The following is a 13,338-nucleotide window of genomic DNA, read 5'->3' as shown; positions in this document are numbered from 1 at the left end:
GAGTAACTATGAAGGATTGGTTGGAAATAGTGATTAATTTTTTAAAAGTTGCAACTGAACCAAAACCGAAAGTCATAAATAGAAGATAAACATGGCAGATGCCTTGTGGTGCATTCCAGTGAGGATTTCTTCTGGTGGCCCTCATGGATGATGCATCACATTCGTCTGTATCATGTGGCCTCAGAGACCAACTGTATGCCTCGGATGGTAATATATCTATACTAAATTTATCATCTTTTTGCTCTGTAACCTGGGAAGTGTGGTCAGCTGGGAATGTCTGTGCAGTACATATTTATTTCAAAGGATGACACAAATGTATGGATAAACACATGTGAATATAATATCATTTGCTATTGATATAGCTCACTGCTCTGAACATAGAAACTCTATTAGGGAAATACTTCTCTCTTAGCTTTTGGGGGTCATTGAAGATCAGACAAAAGCTTTATCACTCATGTATCTTCACTATATTTTCCCAAGACTGTGGGTTGCATGACTGCAGAAATCCTCCATCCCCGCATGTGGCATTCTAGGTCTCTTACCAACCTCTCTTTCTGTCTTGGAGGAAGCCCACACCACCTCAGAACGGCTTGGCAGAATTTCTAAGTATGTAGAAATTTCTAGACATTGCCAAAATCATGTAAGGGAAGAGAGACACTGTCAGAGAGCTGCCAGTACAGAGAATTATATTTTACTTGGAGGCCCCTTCAGAAAATGAAACTCTCTGAAAAGAAGTATCATAGCCACTAGCATGACAGCCTCTTTAGCAATCACTGAAAGCTTGATATGCCTTCATCACTGACAGCCTCTGCCCTGACTTTTTGTGTAGTGTGCTGAAGATAAGGAAACCCGTGACCTGGTGAGACTGCATGGAGGACTTAAACCCCTGGCCAGTCTGCTCAATAACACTGACAATAAAGAACGGTTGGCCGCAGTCACGGGGGCAATATGGAAATGTTCCATCAGCAAAGAGAATGTGACCAAGTAAGAGAAGCCATTCAATATTCTGTGATAAAAATATGGCCATTGAGGAAGAGCTGTATTCTTAGCTCACAGAAGCTACACTGTGTATAGTGAGTCCTTCAACTAACATCTTCTCTCATTAAGATATAGATGTTTCTAAAGGAAGTGTAGATGCATAAAAAAATATGGCCACTGAAACACATTCCTGTAATGTTATTTTAATAAAGGGTCAATCCTAATGCTATACCTCTAATTTTCATACACATACATTCTAGACTAATTTGGCAGGATTAAGGGTTTTTTTTTTTTTTTTTTTAATGAAAGACGTCTACTTCCCATCCCACCACCTGGCAATGGTTTTCTGTGCCTCACTCAGTACTAAGTACTAAGGGACTTGCTGATGTAACCTATCTGTGTAAATGGGCTCTTTTACTTACGGGCAGCCATATAAATGACAAGCATCTCTGATTGAAGAAGATGCGGGGATGAATTTCCCACCGAATCTTTATAGATGGAAGTGGTTCCATTCTTTATTCCTTTTTAAAATATAAACAAGATAAATCAGCTAAATGCTAACTAATCTGTTAAAGAGCAGCCATTTTCAAATGATTTCATTGAATTTTAAAGTATTTGTAAACTTTATGATCATCAGATTTTTTTTAAAGATTTTATTTGTTTATTTGACAGACAGAGATCACAAGTAGGCAGAGAGGAAAGCAGAGAGAGAGAGAGGGGAGGAAGCAGGCTCCCCACCAGGCAGGGAGCCCAATGTGGGGCTCGATCCCAGGACCCTGAGATCATGACCCGAGCCGAAGGCAGAGGCTTAAACCACTGAGCCACCCAGGCACCCCCAGATTTATTTTAATATTCAAATTTATCCCTGTGTACTTTTAGAGTTCTCATACTCTGTGATGGATATTCGGAGGCAACTCTTCTTTGTCTCAGTGTGATGATTTTTTTGTAAGATTTATTTGTTTATTTGAGAGAAAGAGTACACATGAGTGGAAGGAAGGGCAAATGGGGAGAGAGAGAGAGAGAGAAAATCTCAAGCAGACTCCCCTCTGAGAACAGAGCCCAGTTTGGGGCTCAATCTCACCACAGAGCCCAGTTTGGGGCTCAATCTCACCACCCTCTTAGGACCTGAGCTGAAAAGAAGAGTTGGATGCTCAATTGACTGGGCCCTCCAGGAGCCCCTCAGTGTGATGATTTTAACAAGAAATTCACTTGTCTTATTTAACACAAAATAGGCTTATTTTGCTTTGTTCCTATTAAGTAGTCTCTGTGACATGAGGAAAACACCCATATCATAGTAGAATCACTGACACTGATGTGGAAGAAGTTTTAGTTTTCTCTGAGTCTGTACAGTATAGAGATTAAAGGTGCAGATGGCCGGATGTGGATGTCAGCCTCACTATTTACAAAGCTTCAAATCAGCTTTCTGAAAGTAGGGATTGTGGTAGTACCTGCATCATAGGGTTTTTGTAAGGACTGAATGAACATATAGTTGTCATTTAGCAATTTTGTGCTATTAATATTAGCTAATTTTATACTAAAAGTAATATTGTTCTTCTCTTTTCCTCCCCCCACCTCTTTTTCTTGTGATGAACATAGGTTTCGGGAATACAAAGCCATTGAAACTTTGGTGGGACTTTTAACTGACCAGCCCGAAGAAGTACTTGTCAATGTGGTTGGTGCACTGGGAGAATGTTGTCAGGAATATGAAAACCGAGTCCTTGTCCGGAAATGTGGTGGCATTCAACCACTTGTGAATCTCCTCGTTGGAATAAACCAAACTCTTCTTGTCAATGTCACAAAAGCAGTTGGTGCTTGTGCAGCAGAACCCGAAAGTATGGCGTAAGTAGCCTAGCAACAGAAAGATTTTATCTGAGAGTATTAGGGGAAATACTCAGGTTGTCATAGAATAGTGTCATCACTTAGAATTGGCATGCACAAATGGTGAAAAAGTAAAGTGGATTTCCATATAAATAACCACAAGTTTACCAGTCATGAGTTAACAGAGCCAAATTGTTCCCTTGGATGAGCTAGAGGGCTGAGACTGGGCTTATTGGGAGGATTTAACATTCCCAGTAATTCATATCCCACCCAGAAACCTTCATACAATCAACAGAATTTTTCTCTGCTTCCTAACTGAGACCCTAGGTAGTTCTAGGTAGCATTCCCCTAGTATCTTTTTTGTTTTTCAATTCAATTCAGCAAACATATTTTGAGCACCTAACAAGACCTATGAACCGATGAGGGAGAAAGACAAAGGATTTTAAGCTGTGATCTTGGTCCTTGAGCAAATTCTTCTCTAATTAGGAAGAAAAGACTTAAATGTTATACAACTTAAGAATAATATCAAGATTTTACACACACACACACACACACACACATAAACATGTATTTGTGTATAGATTACATATATTTATATGAAATATGTGTGTGTGAAGTATATACATATATATATGTATATATATATGAAGTCATATATATATATTTTGGACTTCAGATATATATGAAGTCCAGAAAGGGAGGAACCATATGGGCCAAAGTTATTGCATGAGGGTTCTCCAAAGAACCAGAATCAACAGGATGAGAAAGGTGGGAGGTGTGGGGGGACAGATTTAAGGAATTGGCTCACATGATTATGGAGGCTTGACAAGTTCCCCCTTCTGATTGGGGAGGCTGGCAGGCTGGAGACTCAGGAAGGAGCATCATTTTGAGGTCAAAGGCAGTCTGCTGGCAGAATTCCTTCTTGCTTAGAGGCAGTCAGCCTTTTTTCTATTAAGGCCTTCAACTGATTGGATGAGGCTCACTAATATTATAGAGGATAATCTGCTATATTCAAAGTCCACCAATTTAAATATCAATCTCATTCAAAAAGCCACCTTCACAGAAATATACAAATTAACATTTGACTACGGGTATCTGAGTGGCTCTGAGAGTTGAGTCTCTGATTCTTGATCTTGGCTTAGGTCTTAATCTCAGGGTTGTGAGATCCATCCTCAACGTGGATTAGGATTCTCTCTCTCCCTCTCCCTCTGGCCCTCCCTGCCCTGCTGGCATGTGCTTTCTCTCTCTCAAACAAAAGTGTAACCAAATGTCTGGGCAGCCCTTAAACCAGTCGAAGTTGACACATAAATATTAACCATCACATACCCTTTGTCAACTTGGTCCCCATTCATGCATCTCCTTAAACCATGCTTAATCTCTATAGAGAGATAATAACAAGGCCATATCCCTGCCTAACACTATATAACTATCCAGTGTGCCACTGAAAATTCACTAACCCTTTTCCCAGAAGAGGAAGCAAAGTTCTTAGATGATGTTTACTCTTCTCTTTGATGTCCTGTTACTTAAATGCTCTGATGTAAAGTTGACCATCCTTAAAAACTATAACATAAAGTTAATATATCTTGTGTTACACGATAAAAGGATAAAAGAGGGAAAAAAGATATACACAGACATATTCATAACAAAATAAGGAAGGAATATTCATGACAGTTACAATACTCATTCTGTAACTGGCCATGGAGTCATCGCTGGTATTTACAACTACCTTCTTTAATTACCCATTCAATATTCCCTTTGCTCTCAGCAAGCACTTTAGTTCACTGTGGTTCTTTACCTGGTGGGGTAACCCAAACCTTCATTCCTGAGGGTCTGGGCCATAAGTAGTCCTGCCTAGATGGGGTTGTTGTAGTTTTCCATCAACTGTAATCACAGGGCATGGTAATACTTAAGAGACGCCCTAAGGGATCTCCTGTTTTCCAGATACAGTCTTCTTTACCCCTATTGTGCAGTGGCAGTCCAATTTCCCTTTGATAATTGGGATCAGTCACTCCAACCAACACAGTAACTCTCTCTGTTGCTTATTGGTTTGGAGGCATGGAGAGGCCAAAGTGGCTGGGAGGCAGGTTTAACTTGCAGTTCACTGGAATCATTGTTGGAACTGGAATCATTGTTGGGTCTCCTGGTGGAAGCATTCCCCGCTTTGGAACTAAGACCTCTAAACCAGCGAAGTGTAAGGTCACAGAAACAAGAAGCAAAAACATTTGCTAGTGGGTCACAGTGGTAATAGTGAGTACTAGGTACCACTCTCATTTCCATCCCCTGATTCCTGGACCCCCAGGAATCCTGGGTATGTAAGAAATAACACTACATTATTTGGTAGCCGGATAGTTCTACCGGCCTGTCCTATAGACTGAGTCTGACAACCTTTCTTCATTTCATCCCATTTCTGTCCCCTTCAGTCCTAGCAGTGTTTCTTGAGATGGTTGATTGGATCCAGGACTCACACCTGTAATCTTTATATGATATGATTCTCCTATATATCTCCTATACCATTTCATTCTGATTGGCTCATTCATTCAACTCTTCAGTGTGTGACCTGCACAATTCTAGGGAGCACCGTTCCCACAGACATATACCCAGCACCATACATTGTGGGGCCATACATACAGCCCTACTGATAAGTATCTTTTCCTATCTGTTTCACCATTTGACTGGTACAGGAAGCTTCTACCTGATGGCAGTAGTCTCTGGTCATGCCTTCTTCCATCTGCCCACTCTCCTGGCCTTTGTGACTCATTTGTATTTGGTCAGGTCCTCTTTCTTCACAGGAAGCCTGCAACTCTAAGACAGCCCTGGAGCTCTGTTAATGTGAGTCTCGTCTCACCACATATCTGGGACAAAAGTGCTAAGGCCTCTGTAACTCTCTTCCGATTTGGTTACTGGAGCCTTAGGCTCAGGTGTTTCAGACACCAAGGAACACTAGTCTTACTCGTGATAACTTCCAAGAGAAGAACATCCACTGTGCCTACAAAACAATTTTCTAATGTATTCGTCTGTAAAAAAAAAAAAAAATGGCATTCATTAGCATGTAATAATCACTCGTTAGAAATGGCTTAATGTGTATCTTTTGATCTTTGGCTCTTGCTTACTTTTTGTCCACTCATGTCTGCCAACTATATCAACTGCCTCTGAACATTTTTTGAATGCATCCCCCAGCTCTCTGCCTTCATTTGAGCTTCTGTCACCTTCTACCTGGACTACTGAAGCAAGTCTCGTTTGGTCTCATCTCATAGTTCTCCCCTTCCAGATCTTTCCTGCATGGCACTGAAATTAATTCTTCTAAACTGTAGATCTGATAGGGTTGTTTTCTAAAGAACCATCCAGGACCTCTCAAGCTTTAAAAACCGAACTGAAGTTCCTTAGTCTGCTATTCAGAACATTTGCCTCCTGACCCCATCCTGCTTCTCAAGCTTCATCTTTTCCTTGCAAATGTTAAATATCTAAAGTTATATTGTTTATTCCTTGTTCATTGAACAAATATTTATCAAGCATTTTTGTGCTAGCCACTGAAAGTATAGTGTACCCACAGCAAAGTTCCTTCCCCTTGGAACTTGCATTCTGTTGTGTATGTGGGGCACAGACTATAAACTCTTTTTTTTTTTTTTTAAGATTTTATTTATTTATTTGACAGAGAGAGATCACAAGTAGGTAGAGAGGCAGGCGGGGGGTGGGGGGGGGGAAGCAGGCTCCCTGCTGAGCAGAGAGCCCAGTGCGGGGCTTGATCCCAGGACCCTAGGATCATGACCTGAGCTAAAGGCAGAGGCTTTAACCCACTGAGCCACCCAGGTGCCCCTAGATTATAAACTCTTAAATAAAATGATTTCAGATAATGCTAAATGCTATGAAGAAAAGAAAACAGCACGACTAAAAGAGAGTGAATGAGTGGGAGGTGGTTACTTTAGCCACAGTGGAAAGAGGAAAGAGAAAGTAGGAGAGAGGACAGTAGTCCCTGGGAGGTTATCTGAATCAAGACCTGAGAGATGAGAAGACCACCTGAGGGATGAAAACACATTGAGGAGTAGTGAACACAAAAGCCCTAGGATGGGAGTGAGCTCTGCTTGAGAAGCTACCTTGAGGTATGTTTGCTTGTTTATTTACATACATTTCATATATATTTTACCATTGTCTGCCTTGTTAATAGTATATGATTTCTGTATCACTGTGTGACTATGTCATAAATCATCTTTTTATCTCTTGATGATTACTAATTTCTTTTTTACTAAGTTTTTAATTTTACTTCCAGCAGAGTTAATATACAGTGTTACATTAGTTTCAGGTGTACAATGTAGCAATTCAACAAATGCTTGCATATATCACCTTGCGCTCATGACAAGGGCCCTCCTTAATCCTCATCACCTATTTCATTCATACCTCCCCACCCACTTCCTCTCTGGTCACTGTCAGATTGTTCTCTATGGTTAAGAGTCTGTTTCTTGGTTTGTCTCTCTCTCTCTCTCCTTTTTCCTTTGTTATTTTGTTTCTTAAATTCTACATACGAGTGAGGTCATATGGTATTTTTCTCTAATTTCACTTAGCATTATAGGCTCTAGCTCCATCTATATCATTGCAAATGGCAAAATTTTAGTTTTTTATGGCTGAATAATATTCCTGTGTGTGTGTGTGTGTGTGTGTGTGTGTGTGTACCATTCCTCCTTTATCCATTCATCTATCCATTCATCATCAGAAGACACTGAGGCTTCTTCCAGTAGTTTGGCTACTGTAAACAATGCTGCAATAAACAGAGGTGCATGTATCACTTTGAATTAGTGTTTTTGTATTTTGGGGGTAAATACCCAATAGTGTGATTCCTAGTTCACAGGGTAGTTCTATTTTTAACTTTTTGAGGAATCCCATACTGTTTTGCAGAGTGGCTGCTCCAGTTTGCATTCCCACTAATAGTGCAAGAGTGTTCCTTTCTCTCCACATCCTCACCAACACCTTTTTTTCCTCATTTCTGATTTTAGCCATTCTGACAGGTATGAGATGGTATCTCAGTGTGGTTTTGATTTGTATTTCGCTGATGCTGAGTGATGTTGAACATCTTTTCATGTGTCTGGTGGCCATCTGTATGTCTTCTTTGGAGAAATATCTGTTCATGTCTTCTGCCTATTTCTAAATTGGGTTATTTTATTTATTTAATTTTGGCTGTTGAGTTCTCTCGCTCTCTCTATATATGTATATATATATAATTGTGTTCAATTAGAAAGCATATAGTACATCATTTGTTTTTGATTCATTAGTTGTGTATAACACCCAGTGCTCATCACAACACGTGCTCTCCTTAATACCCATCACCAGGTTACCCCACCCTCTCACTTCCCTCTCTTCTGTAACCCTCACTTTGGTTCCCAGAGTCGAGAGTCTCTCATGGTTTATCTCCCTTTGATTTCTTCCCATTCAGTTTTTCCTTCCTTGCCTTGTGGTACTCTACGCTATTCCTTATGTTTCACATATGAATGAGACCATATGATACTTGTCTTTCTCTGCTTGACTTATTTCACTTAACATAATCCCCTCCAATTCCATCCATGTTGGTGTGAATGGTGGGTGTTCATCCTTTCTGACGGCTGAGTAATATTCCATTATATATATGAACCACATCTTCTTTACTGTTTATTGGATATGTCATTTGCAAATATCTTCTCTTTCAGTAGGGTACCTTTTAGTTTTATTGTTTCCTTTCCTGTGCAAAAGCTTTTTATTTTGATGAATTCCCAATAGTTTATTTTTGCTTTTATTTCCCTTGCCTCAGGAGACATATCTAGAAAATGTTGCTATGGCTGATGTCAGAAATCACTGCCTGCACTCTCTTCAAGGATTTTTATGACTTCAGGTCTCACATCCAGGTTTTTTCATCCATTTTGAGTTTACTTTTGTATATAGTGTAAGAAAGTGGTCCAGTTTCATTCTTTTGCATGTAACTGTCCAGTTTTCCCAACACCATTTGGTGAAGAGAGTGTGTTTTTCCCTTTGCATATTCTTTCCCCCTTTGTCAAAGACTAACTGAACACAAAATTGTGGGTTTATTTCTGGGTTTTCTATTCTGTTCCACTTATAAATAATAAATATATCAAATTTCATCTATATAGATTAGAATTCATTCTTGCAAAAAAAATCCCCTTCCTCTATTCTATATCTCAGATTTAATGATTTCCACATAAGTCATTACTAGGTTATCTAGTTGACACCCAAAAATTATTTCTAAATCTCATCATTACATTACTTTCACAACAAGCTTTCAAACCCTTTTTAATATAACTATAAATTATTATATTTATTGATTTATCACTTGACCCCATTCAAAAAGCCAGAGAAAACAGCTACGTGCTTTTCTTATTCCAAATCTTAATGTAGGTTTTGAAGCAACAAAATGTAATGAGAGAACAACTCAGTAATAAACAGTAGGCCTCAAGGACCTTTTGACTGAGTTGGGGAGACAGACAAGTAATTTTTGAATGCTAGAGTAGATGATGAAATGACAGTAAATCAACATTTAATTTGTAAATCCATGGTAGTAATTTGAATAATTTTATAAAACATTTGATTTCTGCTTAATAATATGAAAACTACAAAAAAGAAGAAAAGTAGGGGAAAAAAACAACAACAACGAGGAAATCTCCACAGTTCCAAATCTTACATGTGAAACACACCTGCAGAGTGTAGGTAAATTACTGATCTGCATGTAATATGCTGACAGCTAACACATGCCTCTTCGTATCTTGAGACTTCCCCCCAAATAAGCGTCATGGTTATGAAATGCATAGCCAGCATTTTTCTTTTGTCTTCATGGCAGAGACTAGGGGAGTGAATAGGCCTTGGAAGAAGTGAGGAATTTCCCATTAGAGACCTAGTTTTTCATTATAAAACACCAGAAGTGGAGCCTAAGGAAAAGTCATATGGACATGTCATTTTATATTGTCTACAATAGTCTTCTAGCCCAAGGAGACTGCTGGAGACCCTTTAGAGTGAAAAGGATACTAGAGATGATGATTGCCGGATTGCAACACAATGAAGCTATACATTTTTAGAGCTCTGGAGTAAGCCAGATTGACTGTTTGAATGCTCAAAACTGAATGGAAGAGATGTGTTCACAAGGTAAAGAGAATTGCAGATTTTTGTAGGATTGTTTTTGAGGTAATTCCATCATAAAAGGAAACAGATAGAGTCAGACAAATAATTTTCCCACAATCACAAGACTATTAAGGCGGTATACTACCTCTTAATAAAAGAGCCAAAAAAAATCACATCAAATTTTACAAAAAGACTTTATAAAATAACTTAAATTGTTGTGACAAGCTAGTAGCCAGAGCTCAAAAGAGAAATAAAAAATTATTGAACTTAAAGCCTGAATATATGCAAAAGAAGTATGATAAACAATCGCAAGCACAGGCATGTGGCATATAGGAAACACAAAATGAAGAATATATTAAAATTACAATAAAGGAGTTGATAAAAACAGAACTCAAGGAGACCCAACTTAAACATAATGGGTATTCTTTAAGAAGAGTTTGCAACCAATGGAATATGATCTTAATTAAAGTTAACAATAGAAGAAAAGTTTTTGTGTGAATCTGTAGGTCAGAAGACCCAAAAAGACCCCAGCAATATTGATAGAGAATGGCCAACAGTAATGCATCCTGATAAATCTGCTTGCATTTCAAAAGGAAAGGGAAAGTGAGTATATCTAGGCAAAAGAACAAACCATGAGGACAGAATGTCTTCACACTTCTCCACAACTTCTTTTCAGGTCAAAAGACATTGATGGGAGGATCAAATGCCTCAGATTAACATTCTGAGGTAGAGAAAATATTACTCAAGAATGTTACATCCAAGTTGTTCTTCAGGCATGAAGGTAGTAGCACATTCTCAATCACACAAGGAATTAGTGAGTACCATACTAGCCCTTCTTGAAAAAACTGCCAATTACAGAAAGTCAATCAAGAAATTACCCAAAGTATTTCAGAACAGCAAAATATGGCTAAAAGGTATCAGTGGAGACCACTGAAATTTATTTAAATATTAGACTAAGAAATAATGGAGGAGTTATCATTAGGGGAATCATTTACATTTTACAGATATTAGTAATTTAATAATACAACTGACAAAAATAAAAATGAATTCAATGTGGGTTAATCAGTGTGCAAATTTTATCATCTTTCATATAAATGAATCAGTAGATACTGTATACAACACCCTTTTATCTATTTATCATCTATCCATCCATTTTCTACCTCTCTTATCTACCCATCCATCCTGTTCTCTAGCTTCGGACATAAAGAAGTATCCAGAATCATTTACATCAGTTATCAGTGATTATTATTTCTGGATGGCAGGATTTGTGATCATTTCTTTTTTTTCTTTATATTTTTCTATATAATCTATACGGCAAATATGTATCATCTTTATAAAATCTCAGTTCTTGTTTAAAGAAAGCGACAGATTAAAGAGAAATAAAGGGAAAGAATGAATAAAACTGGGGCAATGATTGAACATGAGTTATAAAGAAGGAGGAGGAGTGCAGGATGATATTTAGGTTTCTTTTTTTTTTTTTTAAGATTTTATTTACTTATTTGACAGACAGAGATCACAAGTAGGCAGCAAGGCAGGCAAAGAGAGAGGAGGAAGCAGGAGCCCGATGTGGGGCAAAATCCCAGGACCCTGAGATCATGACCTGAGCGAAAGGCAGATGCTTAACCCACTGAGCCACCCAGGCGCCCTCTTTTCTTTTTTTTTTTTTTTAATTGAATAAATTTGATGTGTCACATTGTGTAAGAATAAGATGTACAGTATGTTACTTTGAGATCATATGCATAAAGGTTTCCGACTTTGGCAACTAGATGGATAACGGTATCACTTACCGACATAGGGAATATGCGTGCAGGGCTAGTGAAGGAAGAATGAACTTCACTAGGGGAGAAATGAAGTCCATTTGCTCATCATTATAGTGCCGGCTGCAGTCCTAGACTCAGGGTAAGCACCCAACCAACATTTATTACATAATGGATGGATGGTGAATTCAGTTATGTTTGGGAGGACATAGAGGTTCCCATGACACATTCATGTGGTGATGGTAACCAGTCAGTTGGATATTCGTGTCTAAAACTCAGGACAGAGATGCAGGTTAGACATAGTGTTATAATATTTGGTGACTGGAGTCTGGCTGTATGTGAAAGATTGTGAGGAAGGGAAAGCAGAGCGAACTGAAGCCTATTGAATCCAATCTTTCAGGAAGAAGGAACATACCAAAGTACCTATAAAGAAACTGAGAAGGATCAGTCAGAGTTGTGAAGAAAATTAAATGAGCTATTGAAAAAACAAAGGAAAGAAAGCGTTTAAAAGAGAAAAAGTGTTCAAGATTGACGAATTCTCTGAGAAGGCCTCCTAAGATGAAAACAAAATTGTCCTTCCTTGTGCAACAAGGTCGTCGATGGATCCTTTTGTACTTGTAAATATGGTTTTCCCACAAATGTTTTTAGAAACGCACTAAGGCAGTTTCAGAAAACAGTATTTTGAGTTTGGTAAGAATCCAAACAGCATTGCTCTTGGCATCATATTTCAGACATGGCTGTTCTTGCTAGATTTGCTGGATTTATTGCATCTTTGAGCTTTCCGTTAAAGGGTAAGGAAATGACAAACAAATACCTCTCCCCCATTAAGTCTTATATAATTCATAGGTTAGGAACTTATTTTAATGACTAGCAGTTTTATGTTTTAGTGATTTGTCTGTGGCTGTGGCTAAGACTCAGGTCACATAGCGGGATAAACCTATACTCACAGTTTTATTAACTTTGTACAATAGAATGCATACCGAGTTCTCCTCCCTTATATATATTTTTAGTAAGAATCAGAAAGATCTTAATAATAACAGTTTAGCTACTGAATCAAAAATGGTTTTTGAGAAACCAATGATTTCCTAAAGCTCTCTTGACTTTTTTCAATACTTCAATTCACTGCTTCTAGAAACTCAATATAAATCATTTCATATTAGGAGTGCCCAAGTGGCTCAGTGCTTAAGTGTCTGCCTTAGGCTCAGGTTATGATCCTAGGATCCTGGGATCAAGCCCCACATCAGGCTCCTTGCTTGGCGGGGAGCTTGTTTCTTCCTCTCCCTCTGCTGTTCCCCCTGCTTGTGCTCTCTCTCTCTGTGTCAACTAAGAAGATAAAAATCTTTAAAAATAAATAAATAAATAATTTCATATTGATTATGCCCTTCCCTAGGATCTAAAATGGAACAACAGGTATTCTGACACACTAAGTTCATGAAAAAGTAGATTTATTTGTGCTAAATTTTCTCTTCTTGACTTTTAATATCTATGTTAAATATATAGAATTCTTCTGGAGGTAATCTGGCCTTCAGGTATATGAAATCATACCAACATTACAAAAAACACTTGAGTTTTGGGGAAAGTAATTTTCTATTAAAATAGTATAAATTTCCAAAAAAAAACTATAAAATTCCGAACTAAAAAAATATGGAAGCTAAAAACTTAAGAAATATATATGATTTAGGGGAGCCTGGGT

At 38.2% G+C, this 13,338-nt stretch overlaps 1 protein-coding gene across 1 annotated transcript in view; it reads left to right on the top strand.

Annotated features, from left to right (window-relative positions):
• Positions 1-13,338, top strand: part of ODAD2 (outer dynein arm docking complex subunit 2) — a gene marked incomplete at its 5' end in the record, with an annotated part of 176,018 nt that overhangs the window by 53,566 nt on the left and 109,114 nt on the right. The window contains 2 exons of the mRNA XM_080812154.1: positions 830-984; positions 2,575-2,817. Of these exons, the coding sequence (XP_080668280.1) occupies positions 830-984; positions 2,575-2,817 (398 nt within the window). The remainder of the gene's footprint in view (positions 1-829; positions 985-2,574; positions 2,818-13,338) is intronic.

Source organism: Martes martes, assembly GCF_963455335.1.
Source record: "Martes martes genome assembly, chromosome: 8".
Classification (NCBI taxonomy): Eukaryota; Metazoa; Chordata; class Mammalia; order Carnivora; family Mustelidae; genus Martes; species Martes martes.
This window is presented reverse-complemented; position numbering and strand designations above follow the sequence as displayed.